General features: G+C 41.9%; 1 protein-coding gene across 1 annotated transcript in view; it reads right to left on the bottom strand.

Annotated features, from left to right (window-relative positions):
- Positions 1-15747: 15747 nt before the first annotated feature.
- UBL3 (ubiquitin like 3) overlaps positions 15748-25001 on the bottom strand; it is an 83476-nt gene continuing 74222 nt past the window's right edge. Inside the window, exons 3-5 of the mRNA XM_038374005.2 lie at positions 23255-23341; positions 17813-17890; positions 15748-17473 (exon numbers count right to left, since the gene is read on the bottom strand). Of these exons, the coding sequence (XP_038229933.1) occupies positions 17421-17473; positions 17813-17890; positions 23255-23341 (218 nt within the window). The 3' untranslated portion in view covers positions 15748-17420. The remainder of the gene's footprint in view (positions 17474-17812; positions 17891-23254; positions 23342-25001) is intronic.

A 25001-nucleotide genomic window follows, 5' to 3' on the forward strand; every position in this document is an offset into this window, starting at 1 on the left:
GTTAATAAATCTGTTTGCTTCATGTAGAGTAAACAGTACATTTGGTTGTAAGCGTGTCAGAGACTCCCCTTGGGATAACAAGCCTAGTACATATCAATTTGTTAAATTGAAGAACTCATATAAGCTTGCAGCGTCCAGCGGGCATAACTGGACGCTGCAAGACGGAGGTTCCTAGGATTGTGTCTGGGACTGGAGATATTGGCTAGTGTCATTTGCTTGCAAGTAGCTGGGAGCAGCTCACATGCCAGAGGCTGCGCGTGAACAGCCCAGGAGTGGGGGTTCTCACAGCAGAGTAGAGTAAGGCTGGCTCCCAAAATCAAGGATCACCTAGCAGATCACCAGTCCAGATAACACCAGGGGAACATCAGAGAGGGCTCATCCAGAGTTTTAATCTGAGTTGCTGCTGGATTTTGTACATTAGGTAGTAAGGAGAGAGGTCTAATGTCGCTTCTTATTTGACCAATGCTCTCCTATGGGAGCATGCACAGAAAAGTAGACTATTGAATCTCACCCTTCAGCCAAGAGATCTTCAGGCAAACTATCAGCCACTCATAAATAAGGGGAACAAGATGGGGCAATGGTGCAAATTGTTGATCTTTTCCATAAAGCAAACACTCTTTTCTCTCACAGTAGAACTAAGGATTTCTCAACAACCAACTAAACCCATCGGTCTTCAGGTCCACATTTTTTCACGCAACTCCTAAAATAGTGCCTGCAATCTTTGACATTGTGACACAGGGCCAGAAAGGGTTAAGCAACTTGCAAACTAATTGACCCAGATTCAACCTTTAGAGACTGATTAGTAAATAATTATTGTGTTTTTGTGTGTTTACATATATATTGTTAGAGGTTGAAGGTGTAACCAAACAGTTCCTGTCTATCCCTGTATTCTGTTAATTCAGAGCTCAAAAGGAGATAACATTTAAATGAACCGTGAATGTAGTGATATCACTGCCTTAATTTCTCTTTGAAGTTTGTGGTAAATTATCTATAAGTGGCTGGAGATAGGCAATTGATTTATGTTAATCCATGTAGCTAATTACCGGTGATGCTTAGGAAATAGGAGGTTACTTCAAAAGCCTATTGTTCACCCAAGGACTGCATGCTGTCAAAAGGCTGCAAAAAACACTATAAAAGGAATTCTTGGGCCCTGATCCTTTTATCTCAGATCTGCGTCAGCTTTATCAGGGGAAGTTTGAGCCGAAAGACTGAGGTCTCCAGGCCCATCTGGGTCACCCTGATACTGGATATTGGACTGAACCTATGGACTAATTCTGAAAGAACTCTTTGCAACTCTAAAGCTCACCATCTCTACTGTGAATCTGATGTAAGAATTCGTTTCAAATCAGTATGTATAATGATCTTTTAACCAATACACTCTCTTTTTTGTTTTTTAATCAAGTTTAGTTTAGTTAATAAGAATTGGCTTTAAGTGTATTTGTGAAAGATCTGAAATATTCATTGACCTAGCACGTAATGTGTCTGATCCTTTGGGATTGGTAGAATTTTTTTATAGGGGAACAAGATTTTCAGTAATTCTCATCATATTTGACTTGGCTGTCTGGGAGGAAGCCCAAGGCTGGGCTGCTTTAAGTCAACTGTGTTTTTTGGCTTCTGGGTAACCAATAAGGTATTATGGAAGCTGTTTTGTTTCTGGCTTGGTGAATCTAAGTACTAGAATAACCACCAGTTTTGGGGATTGTCTGCCCCATTCTTTGCAGTTTGACCTAACTGAGCAATCTCAGTGTGGCTCCCCTGGGACCCTGGTCACAAATATATTCAGATTGTTCCCATGTACACACAAACTGCAGGGGCAAGCACTGACAAGGCAGACCTCTCTTCCAAGGTAGTTTGTGTTACATATGCACGCACAAAAGGAATTTCCTTTTAACTGTGGAGCATTATGCATAAACACCTGCAATTAGAGTGGCCAAGCTGAGCCCAAATGTATTTAACCATTATTAATTTTCAGTGGAGGAAATGGGTCCAATTCAAGGCACATGTACAGTATTTCAAGAAAAAAGCAGTTACTAACCTTCTCGTATCTGTTGTTCTTCGAGATGTGTTGTTGACATCCATTCCAATCAGGTGTGCGGTAGCCAGAAGATAGCAGTATCCGTAGGGTCGGCCTGGGCCCCCCCTGGAGTCATGCCTACATGGTACCCAATATAGGACCCTGTCGACCCGCCACCTCCTCAGTTCCTTCTTGCCGGAGGGTGCTGGAATGGATATGAGCAACACATCTCAAAGAACAACAGTTACGAGAAGGTTAGTAACTGTTTTTTCTTCTTTGAATGATTGCTCATGTCAATTCAATTAGATGATTCCCACGCCTAAATTTTAGAGATGGGGTCGGAGCTTAAATGTCCGCTGATTGGAGTACCTCTCTACCATCATCTCTGGCCTGCTGGGTAATCGCTGTGGCAGAGCTCCGACCTTGTCCCCATGGATCCCGCATTTCCGGGTGGTTTATGCTAGCCTCAGAGGCTCACTGCGACCCTCCATGTAGCCCTTCTCTCTCTAGGGTCAGGGTTACAGTCTACTGAGCCCTTTTCATCATAAGCCAGCAAGGAGGTTGCTGAGAGAACTCCCACAGTCTCTGTTGTCCCTATGGGCTTATTCCAGAACAGTTTAGCCTCCTGTCCTGACAGGGGCCTGTCTTCCCCTCCCAGGAGGTGTTTCTGTAGTGGTGGGTGGGCGGGAACCCAGGCCCATCCTCTATGCCAGGTTCCAGCTCAGGGACACTAATGGCAGCAGCTGTTGGCAGACGACCTTTCACTGCCATAGTTGCTACATTTCCCTGGGCCACTTCCCCACAGCTCTCCCGCTTCTCTCTCTTAATGCCTTCTTCACCGTTACCTTAGGGCTCCCTTTCCAGTGGCTTGAGGGTGTCTTCATTACCCAGCCCTTCGGCTGCACTTTCTCTCCTCTGGTTCCCTGGCTCTCCTCGGCCTGACTGGAATGAGCCCTTTTATAGTATCAGAGGGGCCTTAATTAGAGTCAGATGTTCACATTAGTTTAACGGCCTCACCTGACTCTTTGCAGGTCAATTGGAGTCAGGTGTCCATCCTAGCCTGGAGCAGACCCTGCTCTGGTCAGTCAGGGAACAGAAAACTGCTTATCCAGTGGCCAGTATATCTGCCTTCTAATACTCTGCTGTACCCAACTGGCCTGGGTCTAGCACATCGGATAATGCGAGGTGAAAGTGTGTTTTGATGACCACACCACCGCTCTGCATATTTCCTAGGTTGGAACATGCACCAGGAATGCCGCTGACAAAGCCTGCGCCTTGGTGGAATGCAGTATGAGCAGAGGGGCAGGCACCCCTGCTAGGTTGTAGCATTCCCGGATGCAGGACGTGATCCATGACAAGATCCTCTGGGAGGAGACTGGAAGATCTTTTATCCTGTCTGCTACAGCAACAAACAGCTGGATGGACTCCTGGAATGGTTTCGTTTGCTCCATGTAAAAGGTCAATGCCCGGCGAACGACCAACGAGTGAAGTTTTTGCTCCCTGCTGTTTGAGTGTGGCTTAGGGTAGAAAACTTGGAGAAAGATGTCCTGGTTGACGTGAAAATGGGAGACAATCTTAGGAAGGAATATAGGATGTGGCCTGAACTGAACTTTGTCCTTATAGAACACAGCGTAAGGAGGTTCCGAGGTTAAGATCTTAAGCTCAGACACCCTCCAAGCTGATGTTATCGCTAGCAGAAAGCCATCTTGTATGAGAGGTAGAGCAGAGAACATGTTGCCAGCACTTCGAAAAGTGGCCCCATCAGTCTGGAAAGGACCAAATTAAGGACCCAGGCTGGGACCAGGTGTCGGACATGCGGATATAGTCTGTCGAGACCTTTCAGGAAACGACTGACCATGGGGTTGGCAAACACCGACTGGCCCTCTATGCCTGGATGGAAGGCAGAAATGGTGGCCAAGTGAACCTTTATTGATGACATGGACAAACCCGCTGCTTAAGGTGGAGAAGATAGTTCAGTATAAAGGGTATGGACACAAGCGTTGGAGACAGATGGTGTTGTGCTGACCAGATCAAAAACCTCTTCCACTTGGCCAGGTAGGTAGCCCTTGTGGAAGGTTTTCTACTGCCAAGGAGGACTTGTCTGACCAGGTCCGAACAAGTGAGCTCTGTCGGGTTCAGCCATGGAGCTTCCATGCTGTGAGGTGCAAGGACTTGAGGTTTGGGTGCTGTGGATAGCTGTGATCCTGAGTTAGCAGGTCTGGGAAGAGTGGCAAAAGGTGATTGGAGCCTCCACTGACATTTCAAGGAGAGATGTGTACCAGTGTTGACAGGGCCAGGCTGGAGCTGATATCAATCAATCAATATCACCGAGGCCTCGTCCCTCCGAACTTTGAGGAGCACCTTGTGAACAAGGGGGATGGGAGGGAATGTGTAGAAGAGGTGGCCTTTCCAAGGAATCATAGAATCATAGAATCATAGAATATCAGGGTTGGAAGGGACCCCAGAAGGTCATCTAGTCCAACCCCCTGCTCAAAGCAGGACCAAGTCCCAGTTAAATCATCCCAGCCAGGGCTTTGTCAAGCCTGACCTTAAAAACCTCTAAGGAAGGAGATTCTACCACCTCCCTAGGTAACGCATTCCAGTGTTTCACCACCCTCTTAGTGAAAAAGTTTTTCCTAATATCCAATCTAAACCTCCCCCATTGCAACTTGAGACCATTACTCCTCGTTCTGTCATCTGCTACCATTGAGAACAGTCTAGAGCCATCCTCTTTGAAACCCCCTTTCAGGTAGTTGAAAGCAGCTATCAAATCCCCCCTCATTCTTCTCTTCTGCAGACTAAACAATCCCAGCTCCCTCAGCCTCTCCTCATAAGTCATGTGCTCTAGACCCCTAATCATTTTTGTTGCCCTTCGCTGTACTCTTTCCAATTTATCCACATCCTTCCTGTAGTGTGGGGCCCAAAACTGGACACAGTACTCCAGATGAGGCCTCACCAGTGTCGAATAGAGGGGAACGATCACGTCCCTCGATCTGCTCGCTATGCCCCTACTTATACATCCCAAAATGCCATTGGCCTTCTTGGCAACAAGGGCACACTGCTGACTCATATCCAGCTTCTCGTCCACTGTCACCCCTAGGTCCTTTTCCGCAGAACTGCTGCCGAGCCATTCGGTCCCTAGTCTGTAGCGGTGCATTGGATTCTTCCATCCTAAGTGCAGGACCCTGCATTTATCCTTATTGAACCTCATTAGATTTCTTTTGGCCCAATCCTCCAATTTGTCTAGGTCCTTCTGTATCCTATCCCTCCCCTCCAGCGTATCTACCACTCCTCCCAGTTTAGTATCATCCGCAAATTTGCTGAGAGTGCAATCCACACCATCCTCCAGATCATTTATGAAGATATTGAACAAAACGGGCCCCAGGACCGACCCCTGGGGCACTCCACTTGACACCGGCTGCCAACTAGACATGGAGCCATTGATCACTACCCGTTGAGCCCGACAATCTAGCCAGCTTTCTACCCACCTTATAGTGCATTCATCCAGCCCATACTTCCTTAACTTGCTGACAAGAATGCTGTGGGAGACCGTGTCAAAAGCTTTGCTAAAGTCAAGAAACAATACATCCACTGCTTTCCCTTCATCCACAGAACCAGTAATCTCATCATAAAAGGCGATTAGATTAGTCAGGCATGACCTTCCCTTGGTGAATCCCTTCCCTTGGAAGGAGGAACGCATCCAGGATGGAGCCTGGGTTCTGGTTCAGGAAAGAGCAAAACTGCTGGCACTTCCTGTTGCATCATGTGGCAAATGGGTCTATCTGGAGAAACCCACACTGATGGAAGATGAAGTTCATGACGTTCAGGTACAGAGACCATTCGTGGCTGTGAAACAACCTCCTGAAATAGTCCGCCAGCTCATTCTATACTCTGGGGAGGTACAATGTTTCCAGGAGTATCAAATGAGCTACACAGAAGTGCCACAGCATGAAAGCTTCCTAGCAAAGGGGAGAGGAGTGTGCACTCCCCAGTTTATTTATACAAAACATCACTGTGGTGTTGTCAGTCATGACCTATACACATTTCTCTGCCAGGTGGACACAAAAGGTCTGGCATGCCAGGCGCACTGCTCTCAGCTCTCTGACATTGATGTGGAGAGCGAGTTCTGCTTAAAACCAGAGACCTTGTGTCCTGAGGTCTCCCAAATGTGCACCCCAACCCCAGGCTGATGCACCCGTCAGCAGAGAGAGGGATGGCTGAGGACTGGTGAATGGAACCCCCCCCACACTACCTGTGGGTCAAGCCACCACAGGAGGGAGTCGAGGACCGGGCAAGGCAGTGTGACGATCCGGTCCAAGTTGTCCCAAACTGGCTGATACACCAAGGCTACGCACGCTTGGAGCGGCCGAAGTCTGAGCCTGGTGTGCTGCACCATATAGGTACAAGCAGCCATATATCCCAGGAGTTTCAGGCAATTCCTTTCCATGGTGGTAGGGAACTGCCCAAGACCTCGAACAACATCACCCAGGGCCCGGAACCTCGCTTCCAGGAGGTATGCCCTGACCTGTGTTGAGTCCATTACTGCTCCTATAAATTCTATCTGCTGAACAAGGGACAGAGTTGATTTCCCTATATTCAGGAGAAGCCCAGTTCATCGAAAGTTGCCCTTATGAAGTCGACTTGTGCCTCCACTTGCTCTCTGGAGCTGCCCTTGATCAGCCAATCATCAAGAAATGGAAACACCTGTACCTGTCGCCTGCGCAGGAATGCGGCCACGACTGCCATACACTTGGTAAACAAGCAAGGCACCGCTGAAAGGCCAAAACAGGAGGACTCTGAACTGGTAATGAATGTGGTTTACCACAAACTTGAGGTGCTTCCTGTGGGATGGAGTGATTGTGATATGAAAATAAGCGTCTTTTAGGTTGAGGGCAGAATACCAGTCTCCTGGATCCAAGGAAGGGATGATGGAGGTAAAGGAGACCATGTGAAACTTCAGTTTCTTCATGAACTTGTTGAGATCTCCCAGGTCTAGGATGGGAACTTTGGCTTTCGGTATTAGGAAATACTGGGAATAGATGCCCCTGCCCCTTAGCTCCTGAGGAACTTCTTCCACTGCCCCTAGTGATAGGAGCGAGTGCACCTCCTGTATGAAGAGTTGCTCATGAGAAGGGTCCCAGACGAAGGACTGGGAAGGGGGTGGGAGGGCAGTAGGGTTGAGAATTGGAGGGCGTATCCCCTTTCTACTGTGTGGAGCACCCAATGGTCTGATGTAATACGGGCCCATGCAGGGTAGAAAGGGGATAGTCAGCACAAGAAGGTAAGACGGTGTGGATCCAGTGTTCATACTGGTGAGCTGTCCTCAAGCGCACCTTCAAAAGGCCTGGTTTTGGCCTGAGGAAGGCTTTGACTGGCCAGATACTGGCCTGAAGAAGGGTGAGGCCTCTTTCTGGAGTTCCTGTTCCTCCACCAGGAGCCGTCTTATCCGTTATGCAGCTGGTAGAACCACAACATGATCCTTGGTAACTGTACTGAGGTGGCATGGCCTGACGAGGACTTCCCAATTGACTGGTCCTTGGACTTGGCTGGGGAACGACCCCTCTTTGGTCTCCTCCTCTTCTGGGGCATTGGGGATTGAGACCAGTGCCTCACAGAGGTGCATGCTGGGGCTCTGTGGGCAGAGTCATGGTGATGCCGAGGGTCTCTGGATGAGTCCTTCCTCAGGGCCAGCGCACTGTGCACGGAGGAGGAGGTGCTTGGGGCCAGCTCTGCCAAGCCAGGGTCTGATTGAGGATGGAGCATTGCCTCTATCAGGAGAATACAAAGGCACTGGTCCCGGTCCTTTAGGATCCTAGGGTGGAAACCTCTACAAATCTTGCAGCACTCCTTGAGATGACTCTCTCCCAGACACTTCAAACATGAAGTGTGGGGGTCCCTCTTGGGCATAGTCCTCACAGGGTTTAAAACCCAGGGACCCAGGCATGACCTGGTGCGGGGAGAGAACAGAGGGGTTGGGGAACCCCCAACTAAACCTATAGACAACTAAATAATGAATACTAACTGCTAACTATATACAGAAACAAGAAAAAGTTCACTGCTAAAAGCGGGGAAGCTTGCTGAAGCAAGAGAAGCTAGCCATCACTGACGGTAAGAAGGAACTGAGGAGGTGGCAGGTCGGCAGGACCCTATCTTGAGTAACATGAAGGCGTGACTCCAGGGGGCACCCAGCCTGACCCGATGGATACTGCTAGGGGAAAAATCTTCCAGCTGTTGTGCACGCAGTGCACGCACAGACACCTGATTGGAACTAACAGGAGCAATCACTTGAAGAAGAACAATAGAATTCTCACTACTTTTAACCAGCAATCAAAAAGAAACTAGCCATCACCCCCAAACTCCCCCTGCAGATAAACACTTGAGTAAAGGGTTGAGTCTTGCAATAGACTCTTGCTCTGTTGGATCTGTGAGACAAGTGAAACTAATATAGAGTCAAGGGCTCTCTTCTGGGAGAGTTTTCTCTGATGATAAAAGGCATTTTAGGTGGTATCTTGGCATCCTCTGAAGCCAATAGCAAAACTCCCATTTACTTCAATGTGGTCAGGATTTCACCTTTAAATCTACCACTCAAGAATCTCAGCTGATCTCAGGGGCCATAGGAGTATGTAGGGAGAGAAACCATTGCTCAGGAAGCCAGGACCAAAGTCATATAAAACATTATAAATCAAGGTCAACAGCTTCCATTGCAGCCAGAATCAAACAAGCCAGAGTTTTATAATGTCCAACAATATGTGCTCTGTGGCTAAAAACACCAAGCAGGCAGGCAGCTGCTTTCTGCCCCAGTGGTAGTTTCCAGGTGGTCTCCCAGGGTAGCCCTGTGTAGACTTCATAGCAACGATCCAATGCAAAAGTCCTGAAGATATGGATTACTGTAGCAAGGTCCAGATCTAAAAGAAATGGTGGCAATCACCTTCCCTGAGTCAAATAAAGGCATTTTCCAGTGATGCCAATTGGGATTTCCTGGCCAGCAGGGGATTATAAAGCATCCCCACACTGCGGACCCTTTGGAGTGGAGCGCACTATGTCAGTAATAGTGGCAGGATCCAGTTCTGCCACTCACTCCAGAGCCTTGTATCAATCCCATTAGCATTACCTCTGTGTCTTGTCTAGTTTGATCTTCAGCCAGTCTGTTCTCTCATTTGCAGCCAGACCCTGAAAAAAGCAGACACACCAGACAATTGGGGTCAGACAAAAATGACGCACGCTGTAGAGATGCTGGTGGCATTGCAGCCCAAATCATTGTGCTCTCTCCCTCAGCAGCCGTGCCTGCCCATTAGACAGGAGCCTTGCAGAACCCCTCACAAGTGATTCCCTAAGGCAGGATGAGCATTTGCCCCAAACTCTTGGGGATCTCTCAATGAGAAAAGAACGAAGAACTCAGGGATGATACTGGCAACAGCAGTTATGGTCAATCCAGTCTGCAGTCTAGCAGTGCCCTTGGGTTCCTCGCTGCTAGTAAGTTCTTGGGTCCATCTGTCAGCAACGTTTTGTACCATATCTGGTTGGCTAGGAGACTCCATCCCACCCGGGTGGACTATAGCCTGGTGATGGTCCTAGCTCAAGGGTTGGTTGGTAGGGTAGTGTCACCTAGTGGGCAGGGCTTAGGCCTGTGACTTGCAAGGGGGTTGCTGGTAGGGGAACCTGGGGCCTCCTGCTCTAGCAGGCTCCCACCCAGAGTCCTCTGAGAGCTATCAGTGATCTGACAGCCAAGGGCTGCTTAAAGCTGCTCTCCCTGGGCCACTTCCTATCACCCCCCAACCCCCTGCAATTGTCCAAAGTCGCCATCTGGGTCCAGGTAGCATGAAGGGTATCAGCTCACCACCCAGCACCTTCTGGTGACTGCACGTAGCTTGATAGCTCTCTTCCTTTCTAGGGTAGCAACTGTCTCCTTCTGCTGTATGGCCCACCCTCTTATGCCAGACTGGTCCCAGGGCTTTCCCTGGCTGGGGAATTAACAGAACTAGAAGTCCATACGAGAGGGAGAGGGGAATGCGTCCTTTTCAGGTCCTCACTTCCCTCAGGGAGGGACTTTTGGGCAGTTGTCATAGAGAGAAATCCTGCCTTTCCCTCAGCTTTCCTCTGCTGGAGCTGCAGATTGCAGGTCTGCCTTCTTCCCTGGTCTGCCACCAAGTAAGCTGCTCCCCTGCCTTTTAACTCCTCCTCCAGGTGAGGGGAGAAGGGGGGCTTGCTGAGGCTAGAGCAGCTCCTTAACCCCTGGTTGCCCAATGGGGAGTTTGTACACGCCATCACACCTGGTCTCAGTTATTCACCCCTCCATCATCTCTCCACTGGAACACGGCAATATGATATACCTGGGCATGAAGCCCTCAGCTATTAGGAAAGGTCACCTAGTACTGAACTTTGCAGTGTCTCCCCTCAGCAACACTGGCTGCTGCAACCACCTCACAGCTTGAACAGCTCCCCGAGGTCAGAATCCCCAGTAGCAATGGGAGGAGAAAACGCCTCCTTTATACTTGTAGCACAAGACTTGAAAAGAAACTGTGTCACAAGTGATCACCATTGGTGAGCAATTTCTGCCATGGGTGTGCTGACCACTACCCCATGGTTCAGCTGCTTGAAATATCCTATTACCACCCAGCCTCCAACTGAGCAGAACACTAAGAGTAGTCTCTGTTATAACGATCTAAAATCACTAGTTTCCATGGGCAGCCGAATTAAGCATGTTCTGATCAAATGGCAGCGGTGTTTTCACCTCAAACGGCAGCAGGTGGTTGTCAGACAATGACAATGACAACACCAAGATACCCAACTCTCTCCAAGTCAGCTCCAAAAAAGCACTCAAGCACAGAACAGCTGCAATACATATGCCTTAATCCCTAAATTATTATGGAACGAACATAACATTCGTTGCCATCATGCTGTTCATTCTGCTGGTGTGTTATGCCCCTTCCCCCATTTATGTGGATAACAAGGATATCCAGAGTTATAATTAATAACAAACATTTTGGAAGGGATATTAAACCTCATGCTTCAGGGGTTAAAACCAATCTGTCTTGTAAGCTCTTTGAGAGAAGGCCTATCTGCTACCCTGTTTGTACAGTGCCTAGGACGATGGAGCCCCACTCTTGGTTGGTCTTTAGGCACTTCTGTAAGAAATATGATTAATTATATAATGGCATCAACTTGTTATCCTATTTCTCCACAATTGTCTGTCCAACTGCCTGTTATATCAGGCCTACTTTTAGGTTGTAAGATCTTTGGGATACGGGCTGTGCTTTCTTTATGTTCAGTGGGACATCTAGCACATTTTCAGGGCATGGATAAATAAAATACAATGAAGAGGAGAAAACCTGGTAGTTGCAGAGTGGAACAGGAATTGCTATATTAGATTAATCCCTGGTCCATTCAGTCCAGTATGCTGCCTCCAACAGTGACCAATACCAGATGTTTCACAGGAAGATCCAAAAAAAATCACAATATGCAGATGTGGGATAATGTGGCCTCACATCAGGTCTCCTCCTAATCCCTAATAATTAAATATTGGTTTTGAAACTTTTGAAACTTGGTAAGTTTTTGGCCTCAATTACTTCATGTGGCAATGAGTTCCACAGTCTAATTACACATTGCAGCAAAAGTATTTTATCAGTTTTGCTTTTTCAACCTTTTAATTTCATTGAACAACCTCTTCTTGTTGTGCTTTGAGATAGGGAGAACCAGAAGCTCCTGACCTACTTTCTTGATAGCACGCATTACAGGGCGGCTCATCAGCCCAGGCAAGGGAGAATAACCAAGAATTCTCCAAAGCTACAAAATACCTTTTGCATAGTCTTCTTTACTTACTTGAGAAATCTATACAGACTTAAGGACAAATAGTGATTTGATTTAAATGCCACAACTCACTCCAATAGCAAAACGTAACACCAGAAAGTTTGAAGAACATAGTGCTGCATGAGGCTCAAATCGAAGGTACAGCCAATAATGCCTCAAGAAACTGCCTTGTTAGCATGGTAATTTTCCTTTCCCTGGAGTCACTTTCTAGGGCGTTGGCGTGGTAATCACAGCTTGGTGAGGCCGAGGCAGGATTGTACTAATTAAATCTGAGCTGTAGGAGGCTTGCAGGGGGTAGGGATGGGGCCTGTGCCGTGACTCCCCTTCTCCCGCCCCCAGAGGGTGTTCACTGTGCATGTGCACCAGGCACCTAAGCCCCAGGCCTGCCTTGTGCCCCATCCCAACCCCAGTGGCCCAGGTAGCAGCAATAGCAGCTCCAGCTCCTGGGTCTGCCTGCTGCTTCTTAGCTATTTGAAACATACCTTATTTGTAGTGATTAAATTATACACTGGGCGGGGGAGGAAATATCTATTTTGTGATTTATTCCTCACCTGTCAAAAATGTCACGAGCCACCAATCCATTCCTATACACACTGTTATCACATCTGCGCTCATATGCCGCCTTTCTAAGGTAAACAATCCCAATCGTTAACTCTATCATACGAGATATTTTCCACGTCCCTAATCCCTGTTGCTGTTCTCTGAACCTTTTCTAATTCTGCAATATTCTTTTTGAGATGGGGTGAGTGGTTCTGCACACATTGTTCCAGATGAAACTGCACCACTGACTTTTATAATATGTAATATATATCATTTATTAGATTTTCCATATTATTCTCCATACTATTCACTATGCATACTCACATCTTTTCTTTTTGGGTGAAGCTTCACATTGAGCTGAGTTCTTCTCTGACTGAGCTGTACACTCTGATGCTCAACTCCCATTCCTGGGTTGATAGTTACTGTAGAACCCTGAAATTTGTGTGAGTAGTTTAAATGTTTCCCTCCAATGTGCATTATTTTGCATTTATCAACATTGAACTTCCTTTGCCATTGTGCTGCCCACTCAACTAGCTCAGTTATGTCCCTCTAATGTTCCTCCTTTTCTGATCATTTTGCATTTCACTGCTCACTTCCATTTCCAAATCATTAACAAATGAATTAATCAAACTGGCAGCTGTTCAAAAGCACTCAGAAATCTTAGAACAGAATAAATATTTTTGTTAATTATATTTCTCATTATATATTATGTGGCATAATTAGATCTTCGGGGTAAGGACTGTATTTTAGTGCAACTCCCAGGACAAAAAGGACCCTGATCCCAGTTGGCATCTGTGTGTGCTGCTACAATATAAATAGTACTAACATATTATAAATTTAGGTGATAGGATACTGACAGACCTAATACATTGTTACTAGGGAAAAAACATTCTTTTTCAACTTGCACTCTGAAGTTAGATTTTGACACTCAAGTTCACAGAAAGACTATAAAAAGAAAAGGAGTACTTGTGGCACCTTAGAGACTAAAATTTATTTGAGCATAAGCTTTCGTGAGCTACAGCTCACTTCATCGGATGCATCCAATGAAGTGAGCTGTAGCTCACGAAAGCGTATGCTCAAATAAATTTGTTAGTCTCTAAGGTGCCACAAGTACTCCTTTTCTTTTTGCGAATACAGACTAACACGGCTGCTACTCAGAAAGACTATACAAGTTTAAGGAACTCTAAATATTTCAGCAGAAAGAAAGAGGTAGAATCATTTCTTTGACAGTCATGGAATGCTTCTATATTCCCTTTGATCAGCATACAGGATTTCCGTTGATTTCAGTGGTGCAACTGGAATCTCTGGGAGCTCCCAGTACCAATCTAAGGCAGTGCTTGACCCTACCTCTGCATTAATCAGATGAGTAAGCTCAGGCAGAGCTAGCAGGAGAAGTTTAAATCAAATAGCATATCCGTGAGTTTGCCTCTTGAACAAAGACCACAAAGGTGCATTCAATCAGACTACAGAGCCACAGACTGCACACGATTTCCCTTCTTGAACTATGCTCTGGAACCTACAAACACAACTTAAAATTGCAGGAGGATGACAGAGAATCAGCTCATGACTTTGCTTTCAGATGTGCTGAAAAGTCTGCATGCTGGCAATGTTAACAGCAGCCTGTGACTGCAGTGCACACTAACTGAAGAAGAGATCAAAAACTGTTTGGCTGCATGCCCTTTCAGCATATTTACAAAACTCATGAGACATTATCAATGGAGCAGGTACTGAAGACACATACTGGAAGGAAACAGCATCTTTTCATATGTTGATAAGGAAGATAATGAACAATTCCTACTTGTTGACCTTTTTCTAAGTACCAGGTTTCCCTCTTCTAAAATAAAGGTCAGAGTATCAGTGGTTGTAGGTGCTGCCTATTATAACTGGAATTTTAGACAGACAAATTATTAGCACTGGATGAACATCAATGCAGCACATTGCTAATGCCTACAGAATAATTCTGAAAGGCATTTACCATGCTTTCTTCCTCCATTTGGTAGCTTAGGCAAGCCTTGAGGTTGTTGCAACAGATTTACTCAAGCTGTGATTTATGAACACTAGAATCTGTACAGCATCTTAATACTATCAGGTTATAATCCCCCATATGTATCTCTTGTATCCGATATGGCCAATTTACAATAGGGAGTGGGAGATAAGCCGCTCCTTCTCATGCTTCCATGTCTAAGTATTTTAGAACACAATATGTCTCGAACAAACCTTACCCTTAACTATCCAGGCACATTTGCTCCCAGAGCCCACACAATAGCAATGCGATGGAATAGGTGGAACACCATTCTGGGTGCTGGCAGGCAAACAAGCATAAAAGTGTTCTATTTTGCTTCTAGAGACCCTGCATATTCACAAGTACTGACTTTTAAAGCTGAGCAGAGTTTAAAAGAATTTATTTGAACATTCTTGTGTGTGTACTTTGTTCTCCTCAAGAGCAGGCAAAAGCATGCTGATATTTCTATTAAAATTAATCTCTTTGCAAAATAGCAAATATCCAGCAATTTTACTTAAATGGATCAAAGAAGGGTCACACTTTTTCTAATAAGTATATAATGTGGCATTAGTATTAATACCTTAGATGACTACAAATTATTTTACTATATCTGAAGCTCGTTATCTTCTTCAGTGTCCAAACTTACTGAATAACATAAAAGGAAATTACTTAATTTTAAGCTACCAGCACAAAATCTGACTCTTCAGCATTTAATATATAATTTTTAAGCTATCAGCAACACACTAGATAATCATTTTTCAAATACCACCAGTTCACACTAAAGATTTATTGAACTAACAAGACAAATCATACTTCATCTCATTCCTTTTTTTTGCACTATGTGGTAGATCCTTTTCCCATATAATTTCCCTCTTGCAATTTCCCCTCTCTTGGTATTGACACTTCCTCATCAATTACTGGGAGTGGACCACATCCACCCTGACTGAATAATCCACCTGGCCTTCAATATTGGTTTTCCACTTGTAAGGCAACTTCCTTCTCTTCATGCGTCAATATATATATTTATGCCTGTATCTATAATTTTCACTCCATGCATCTGAAGAAGTGGGTTTTTTACCCATGAAAGCTTATGCCCAAATAAATCTGTTAGTCTTTAAGGTGCCACCGGACTCCTCGTTGTTCTTTTATTTTTATCTCTTTGGGGCAGGGTGTTTTATTCCATGTTTGAGCAACCAAGGAAACTCGAGAAAAAATGATGTTGAACAGAGACTAAAACCAGGAATTGTTCTATAAATAATCTTATAAACAGTTATTTTTTCAAACAGAGGAGAACTAGGTTTGACACTTCACCAGTTTTCATGATTGTGAAAACACATATAAACCAGTTACAGACCCAGTCATTAATTTTAGATCACCACCAAAATGCACTACAATATTCTTTTATTTAGTTTACAGAAGAATCTATCAGTACAGGTTGCAGGAAGAAAATGTTTAGTGCTATTTACAATTTGTTTTAAAACTCTGCTCTATACAAATTTAATTCTGATCAGTATGAACAATATTTTTGTAGGCCTATGGCATATAAAGCATTTCATCAAAGCAGTAACAATGGGTAAAATAACCTGATTACATTTGAATGATGCTGACCATTTGAAAAAACAATTACATAGAACATCTGTAAGGGCTGTGAACACTTATTAAGTACAGAACACAATGTCAACCTGTGACTTTTTTTATTTTTTTAAGGCTAATGCTATTTATATGGAATATTGTTCTATTATGCTACACGCCAATCTATATTTAAGTTCTATAGTTATGCATTTTATAAGATTTTTATTAAATATATTCTACACTTATTTGTAATTTCATCCAGGAAGAATTCTTCCCGAGTGAAAAAATATAAAATCTTTTATATTTTTACAGGTTTAGATGAAACTAGCTCATGCTTTAGTGCTGTGCAAACTTCTTTAGCATATCAACCTTTAAATTATTGATATGAAATAAAATGGCATCCTTTTTAATTATGTATGCCTTTAAAAATCAGCTTCTGATTTTAATACAATTGCAAGCACTAATACCAAATGCAGATTAGATAAAGAAACAAAACTAGTACTATGGCAGAGGTTTTCTTCTTTTAACTTTAATAATTTTTTTGAAGTCTCTTATGAGTAAGCATGACTCTGGACACAGATACAAGGGAGTAAGAATTACTGAAAAACATCAATTGCTGATATTCAAATACATAAAATTGATTAGTAAATGAAGTCTTCTAATATTTATGCACAATAATAAAAGCCTATGAACGACAGGAAATTACCCCTCCCATATTAAGGCTAGGAAATGCACTCTGCACTTGTTTGTGCTGTATGAACAAGCACTCAACTAACGTAGGAGAAAAGAGTGCACATAATAACGAAAAAAAAAATCAGTTTCAACAGCCCTCTACAGAGTGCTTTTAAATTACAGGCACATAGTTTTGTTTGTTTGTTTGTTGCAGTGAAAATATATATAGCCAGGCTCGGTTTAGTTAGTATTCTGTGCCAGTTCGGCCACCAAGGTTGACTTGGTAGAATTGACTTCAGTTTTTCCTTTGAGTTGGCCATTAGTGAGCTTTTTTAAATTATGGATTCTATTTTCCAGTGTTGTATTACATATTGTAGATTATTTCTAGGTGTCTGAAATATAAGAGATTGGTGATGACAAACATATCGTCAACTGTTTTTAGTGAAAATTGCATCTAGAAAGCTTGACTGATTAGCTCCGGTTAATGAAGATTTTTGTGGCAGCAAAATGGTTTCTGCTGTGGAAGAGAACACTAACTTTTTCTGGAGATTGAATGCATTCAAGAGCTGATGTATTATAAGATTATTCAGCAAGAAAAAATAGAAATAAAATCATAATGCAATTGTTCATAGAGCTCTCCTTTAAAAAAAAAAGAGAATAACGTGACAGTGTTTATGTAATATTTCAGTTCAATGGATTTACTGACAGGCTCTTCCTAAAGGTGTCTGAAGCAAGGTTGGGCCTCTTCTATTGCAGCAGCATGAAAGACAAAGACTATATTACATCACACTTAGCAGGTACAGCAGACAGAGTTTACAGGATCACACAGCAATTGCTCTCTCCAGTTTTTTCACGGTTCCTCTGACCTGTGGAACAACGAAAAGAAGATTTGCTTGTAAGTCATTTACAAAACATTCAGTTGGGGTGAGGGGGGGATAATTGTTAATGATACAAGAATTACGCAAAAATTTTATCTTGTGCAATTTTATAAACTCTGGAGAATACAAAAAATGTTACTCAGATACAGAACTAAGAAATATGATTTTTATTTTAGTGTGTCCAAAAACATTTGGTTACTTGCTTACAAGAACTATTCATAAACCATGATGATTTTTCTCCTTTCAAAACATCCAATGAAAACCATGACATTTTTGAACATGTGCCTATGCAGCTGAAGTTGGAAGCTCATCTACGGTTTAGCCTACCTTGAGAGTTTGGCTCCGGCAATGTCTCTCTAGCCACCAAATGCATCACTGTTGTCTTGCCAAAAGGAAGTTTTAATGCTGTGTGAAAAATAGAAGACGATTTATTAACACAATCATTCTTTTCATCACTACAGAACACACACAACTGAATCCATAACTTTAACTGGATTCGCTTGTTTCACAGCTTCCTACTTCTTATTTTACAATTCATACTGCTTATTTACCAATCCTAGAAAGAAGGTTTGTATAAATGTTACATAGATCAGGGTCTTACAGAATGATCAAATTAAATACTGTGCTTTTAGTGTTTGTCACTGTGAGGATGATAAAGTTCTGAGGCCTGACCCTGCTCCTTTTGAAGACAGTGGTACAATTCACTTTAATGGGAGCAGGAATGGTCGCTTATACCCTGATTCAGCAAAGTGCTTAATTTTAAGCATGTGATTAGGCCTAGGTGACCAATTTAAGCCATAAAATAAACACTTACTGTCAAGGAATTGAACAGCACACTAAAGCGTGCATTACCAGAACCCTAACATTTTTCCAGTTCTCTTGAAAAGTAAATAATCCAAATCTCTGCTGATATGATGTGATGTTTACAAATAATTTCATGGAACCTCATTGCAATGCCTCATGCTTTTATACTGAACACCCATCACATTAGTAGTATGTGAGAACCGTGTATCTCCAGAAAGTTTAAAATGTTGTTTAAAACCAGTTGTTTAAGACAAAGTGTTTTCCTTAATACTGTTACTACCCTGTATCATTGAAATTGAAAGAATTTTCTTTTCACAATTCATTCCACTTTGCAGTAAAACTAGATGGTCAGCTTCATATTCCAGTTTTCATAATATTGTGTTTACATTTTCAACACTCTAGAGTTTTGATAAATATTCCACTGCAATCTCACTGACTGAAAAAACAAAACAAAACACAAAAAACTACAAAAGCATTTATACCCTATTCATATTAGGTTTGACCCACCCTTTTTCAATGCTCCCCTCAAGGCTTCTATGTTTTGGACCGCAACTTTGTGACAGCATTTGTCAGGATGGTTATTTGTAAAAGTTTCACATATTACTAGAGCTTCATTTTCTCCTGAGGTTTTAAATTTTCCACTATAAATTAGGAGAAAAATATCTTCTGCTGCATGCTCCATTAAAAATATCTATCTATCAATCAATCAGGGAATATCAGCAATAGATGAACCAGCTCAGTTTCTCTTTAGGAATTCAAGGTACTTCCTCCCCAGTCTCTTAGTACTTGTGCCCAAATACATAACCACTATGACTTAAAGCAGAACCTTAACCTCTAATGAGTAGGTCACAGCTTCCATTTTCACCTCACAGTCTGCCATCTGCATTGAGAAATAATCCATCTCACAGTAACTGAGGAGGGAGGATGGAGCGGGAGTATCCCAACAGTCTCTCTTTTCCATTTCAATCAGTTTATTGCAGATCCAAGAATCAGATATAAAACTAAACCTGGCACTTGCATGGCAGAAACACCAGATCCCTAGTTTAGATGGACTAATGTAATTAATTTAGTTCTAAGCAGCCAAACATTTTCTTTGTAAATATATTCATTGTAAAATAGGCAATTATCTTAACTGGGAGAAAGAGACATTGAAACCCCTTTGAAATACAATTGACATCTGTACTTCCCCGAGAACAAGCTATGTAGTAAACTAAGGCTATGTCTACACTACACCGCTTTTAGTGACATGGCTGTGTCACTACAGCCGTGCCGCTAAAAGTTGTGCAGTGTAACCGTTGTTTGTCGGCTCTCCTGCTGACAACGCGCTGTTCACACTGGCACTTGTCACGGCAAAACTTGTGTCTTTCATGGGAAGGGGGATTAACACCTCTGAAAGACAAAAGTTTTGTCATTCAATTGCCAGTGTAGACATAGCCTAAATCTGAAGGATGTTTTTACCCTATGGAAAGCTGCCTGTGCCTACACATAGAGGCTGTTGATCGTTCTAAATCTGAAAGGAATAAGTATTCTGAGTCTTTGATACAACTGATAACTCTACAAAGGCTATATTAACAAGTCAGTTAAAGAAGAAAATCCCTTTATATCTAGTTTATGTGAACTCTAAGAAGCCATGATTAGAGAAAGACCAAAATGTTACAAACTAATCACATTAGGGAAACGTTACCTAAACTTAAAAGGACACTAGAGGAGACTATGCTTTGATTAGTGAACTGTGGAGCTTGATTATTTTACAGTAATCAAGTAAAAGTGTGCTAATATTTCAATTAATGGCTTGAATAATTTTTACACAAGTCCTTGTCAGTGGTTTCTAATATTTCCCTGGTCTGGGGTACAGGAAGGGAGACAGAAGCATCTTTGATCTATGCCCAGTTCTCCTTTCCTGTTGACTTTTTTGGTTCTTTTTTTCTTTTCCTCAACCTTGATTCTATTCTCTTCATTTAGTTCTACTGTCCTGTTTCTGTAATATTCTTTCTTCTGCCTTCTCTCTCTAGTGTCCTTTCTCTTCTTGTCTTTTTTTTTTTTTAAATAAAAAGAAGAAATATTGGAGCAATTCTCTACTGCCTCCTCCCAGTATCTGATTGGAGAAGGAGAACTTCTGAAATTCAGTACCTCATGGCTATTTGTAAAATTAGTTCAACCACAAGCTACCAGTCTAATAATCAACTATCAACAGTAATCAACTGATGCTGGTGGCATCTGAACAACATGCTCTCTTCACCCATCTTTTCACACACTGACTACTAGCAGCAACAGAAAATGATGGATCTGGCACTTCTTGCAACAATGACATTGCAGACTTGAGACAAATATTTTTTTTCTATTACCATTCCCAGTGATACTTTTGCTGTTTCCTCAGTCATTCTTGCATCAGCAGATACTTCAAAAGATGCATTAACACAGGCTGGCAGACAAGCTCAAGATTTTTTTTTTTTTTTTTTTTTTAGTTTTAAGCTTCAACTTCAGTCAGTATTTACAAGATAAAGTTTGAGTTTAGAAGTAGAAAACTGCCACAATTTGACAAAAAGACCCAAAGATGATATTTAGTTCCCAAAGAGACAATCTGAGAGTACTGTTGCCTCTCCAACTGACTAAATGACTTTCAGTGGTGAGCAAGCCCAAACTCCAGTCAATATTCACTAACCACTTGAGACAAATGAAATGCTCTTTATAAATGTTATAATTCAACACCCCTAAAATCCTCGGGTGAAAAGCACTACAGAAATGCAAAATATTATAATGTCATGAGAAACTGCATACTCGATTAAACATTAAGTTACTATTTTCTTGTTATGAAATGGGTCCATGTTGCTATAGTAAAGGTTGAATCAACATTCCTTTTTCAGGAATTTATACCTCAGATGTATAATCTTACTCCAGGTTGAAGTTTATTACATTATTTCATTAGTGTTGAAATAAATGTTTAAAAACAAATCTCTAAAATACAACAGAAATAAATCTTTGTAACACATGACATATCCCTGGGGTGAAGCTGTGATGATTAAATTGCAATACATCAGTGAGCAGCAATCTGAACTAAAATTCCCTGATTCTAAGTATGCATTTAAAATCCATTAAACTGTCTTAATGTAGCAATCAAAAGCATGCTAGCTATTCTTTTCCAGTGGAACTGGATAAATAACATTGACTCTTGTTCAGACTGTGAAGTCCAGTCTGATCTCAGTGAAGAAAGTGAGTAACAGTGGTGCACAGAACCACCTACAGATGAATACCAAAGAACATCTTGTATAGCCATCTTTGGCTGGAGAATGATAATCTTGGACAAGGCACCATGGGAGGAGAACTTGATGATGATCCAAGATTGGGGTTGGAGAAATGAGGCAAAGGGTAGGGGAAAAGAGGCAATATCTTCACTAATGCTAAGAACACACTACTTCTCACTACTTTCAAGAGTGGGCCATAAAATTGCACAATAGATATTACGTATATTAACTAACTGAAGCCTAAATAAAAATTCCACAGATAAGTGAGAGTTACTACTAAGCAGTACACAGTGAAGTTTATCATTATCTAGCCAGTATATAAAGCAGCATTAGAAAACTGAACCGTATGGAGGATAAATTGTCCAAAAGGAGATCAGCAGCCCAGGTTAGTAATGGCTAAAAGCTGTTATCTGATAGCAGTATACTAATCTATTTAGAATGAATTGTTGACTCCAGTCCAGTTCTTAATGGAGAAGCATCCATATCACAACTAGCACAAAATGACAACCTGGTTACCATTATTAGCAAACAGGGCAACAATTAAAGGAGAAAAATAGAATGAACTGCCCTGTCATTCTAGAGCTAGTCTCTCCGAGTTGGTGTGGAGGCACATTGGCAGGGCACATATGAAACTTTCCCCATAATATATTGCATTTGTTTTCCAGAGTCTTTATATCGTGAGATATTGTGGGATGCCAAAGACTCAAGTTTCTAACTAGTGCCACCACAGAGTGATAGAAAAACAAACAAACAAACAAACAAAAGAAAAAAGAAAAACAAAAAAAAAAATAATACAGAGGAATAAAGTCATTCCAGGTTTACCTTTAACTTCAAGACAGCTACCCCAGGTATGATTTTATATTACATTTTCCCCTCCCTGTGCATTCATAATTACCAACAGCATTAACAGAAGGAATTTGTAGACAAGAGAGAATAGGCCCTTCAGCTCACTTGCTAGATTTGGTAAGAGCAAAGAGAAAAGATATATATTTTCTTTAGACATAGATTTTACTTAAGATTCATATAGCTGCCACCACCTCTGAAAGGAAATATTGTTAATTACAATACATTGTACTATATTCTGATAAATAAAAAATAAATCTATAAAATATAACAAACCCTACAAAATATAATTAGAAAACATGACACAAGGGGGCACAGTTGAGCTGTATTTCCTCAACACACAAAGTGAAGCCATTTACTTTTGTTCTCACATAACTATACAATTGTATCCTTGGGACAGAGCTAGATAGCAAAAATATTTTCCCTCATTCTAATTCACAGGGTGTCTTTCTTCATTACACTAAGTTCCCTAGTATTGTTTAACCAATCATCATAATCTTGTATCCATCATTTTTAATATATTTAGAGATTTCTGAAATGGTTTACACTATAAATGCAGAATATGAGAAGTAGAATAAAATCATCCCTCTTCCATTAAAAGACAATAAAGATAGCATAATTATTCCTTAAGTGAGAAAAGATTTAATTTACACAGTGATATATACCATAGTCTAACACCCGATTCAAGCAGGATGGAAAAATATAAAGGTAACAAGAGTATCCCATGTTATGCTGCAGCAAAAATGTGCAGAAAACCATGCTGTGACCTTGAAGTCTAGAGAGGGTTTTACTTAAATGAGAATTTACTGTATTTTAAATAAATATTCACTTTGCCTGGGGAGAAAGTTGCTAAATTATACTACCCAAGTTATTTCATTACCTCCTAGTGTCACATTGCCATGAAGAAACCGTCCTTGATAAATAAGCCGCAGAATATTTGGACTGCTGACCTGCTCTTCTTCCCAATCTGAAAAAGAAGGAAGAGGACTTTGTCAGAAACAGCCCAGCATATGCATCTTTTGTTTATTTCCCACCCATCCAGGGTAGAAAAGAGAAAACAGAACGCTTCCAGTTCAGTACTAACAGGACAGTGCGGCCTGCTGCTTAATGGAGAGAATCTGAAGTTAAGACTCCTAAATTCTGTTCCTAACTTCCCCATTCAAACTTGAGCAATAACTATTTTGTGCCTCACTTTACTTCTGCTTGATTAATGGTTATAAGTTCCTATGCAAAATATTTTTAAATGGATGATAAGGAAGAAACTTCCAGTGCCCATTCAGACTCAATATCCACAAATCAGACGTCAAGTATTATAACATTCAAAAACCAGTCAGAGAACATTTCAATCTCTCTGGTCACTCGACTACAGACCTGAGAGTGGAAATTCTTCAACAAAAAAACTTCAAAAACAGACTCCAACGAGAGACTGCTGAATTCGAATTAATTTGCAAACTGGATACAATTAATTTAGGCTTGAACAGAGATTGGGAGTGAATGGGTCACTACACAAAGTAAAACCCAACCCCCACTGTTCCTCAGATGTTCTTGTTAACTGCTGGAAATAGCCCACCTTGATTATCACCACAAAAGGTTTTCTTCCTTCCCCCCAACCTCCGAACCTGCTAGGAATAGCTCATCTTAAGTGATCACTCTCCTTACAGTGTGTATGGTAATAATCCATTGTTTCATGTTCTCTGTGTGTATATATAAATCTCCACACTGTATTTTCCACTGAATGCATCCGATGAAGTGAGCTGTAGCTCACGAAAGCTTATGCTCAAATAAATTTGTTAGTCTCTAAGAAAAGGAGTACTTGTGGCACCTTAGAGACTTAGAAGACAGCTTGTGCCACACACTCTCAAAGAAGACAGCTTGTACCACACACTCTCAAAGAAAATTTACATACCACTCAGCCTATGCTGACAGCTTGTGCCACACACTCTCAAAGAAATCCGATGAAGTGAGCTGTAGCTCATGAAAGCTTATGCTCAAATAAATGTGTTAGTCTCTAAGGTGCCACAAGTACTCCTTTTCTTTGTGAATACAGACTAACACGGCTGCTACTCTGAAAAATATCCATCTGGTTAATTTAGTTCCATTTTCAGAGATTCTCAATCTCTCTGCCCTCCAACATTCAACTGGCTGAGTTCAGCCTCAGTCTAGGACTGATAAGCAGCCACATATATAGTAGGAACACATCAGTTCTCTGATTTGAAAATCATTTTAAATCAGTAAGCAGAAGTGCTCCTCTCTGTGGCTACTGGGTAGTGTTGGATTAGATTTAGCCAGTTGAATTTCCAGAGGGCATAATGAACTGAACATACCCTGAAATTCCTGGAAAAGCTGAATGGTAAGCATCTGACCCTCGCAGAAGAGAGACATATTGATAGATTTTGGAAATTTCTCATAGCACAGTCTGTACAGATTTATGTACCATAAATTAGCTGTAAGAATCATGTATTTTCCCATTAAGTGTTTTAGCTAAAGTAAATAATGTATAAGATTCGGTGATCACTTATTATTCCTGTTTGAAATTTTTTGTCAATTTTCAAAACAAGTAAGTGAATCTGCATTAAGTTTTAAGGGTAAACATTGCAAAACATTAACAAAATTATTTAACTGAAATC

The sequence above is a fragment of the Dermochelys coriacea genome, chromosome 1, assembly GCF_009764565.3.
Source record: "Dermochelys coriacea isolate rDerCor1 chromosome 1, rDerCor1.pri.v4, whole genome shotgun sequence".
In the NCBI taxonomy this organism is placed as follows: domain Eukaryota; kingdom Metazoa; phylum Chordata; order Testudines; family Dermochelyidae; genus Dermochelys; species Dermochelys coriacea.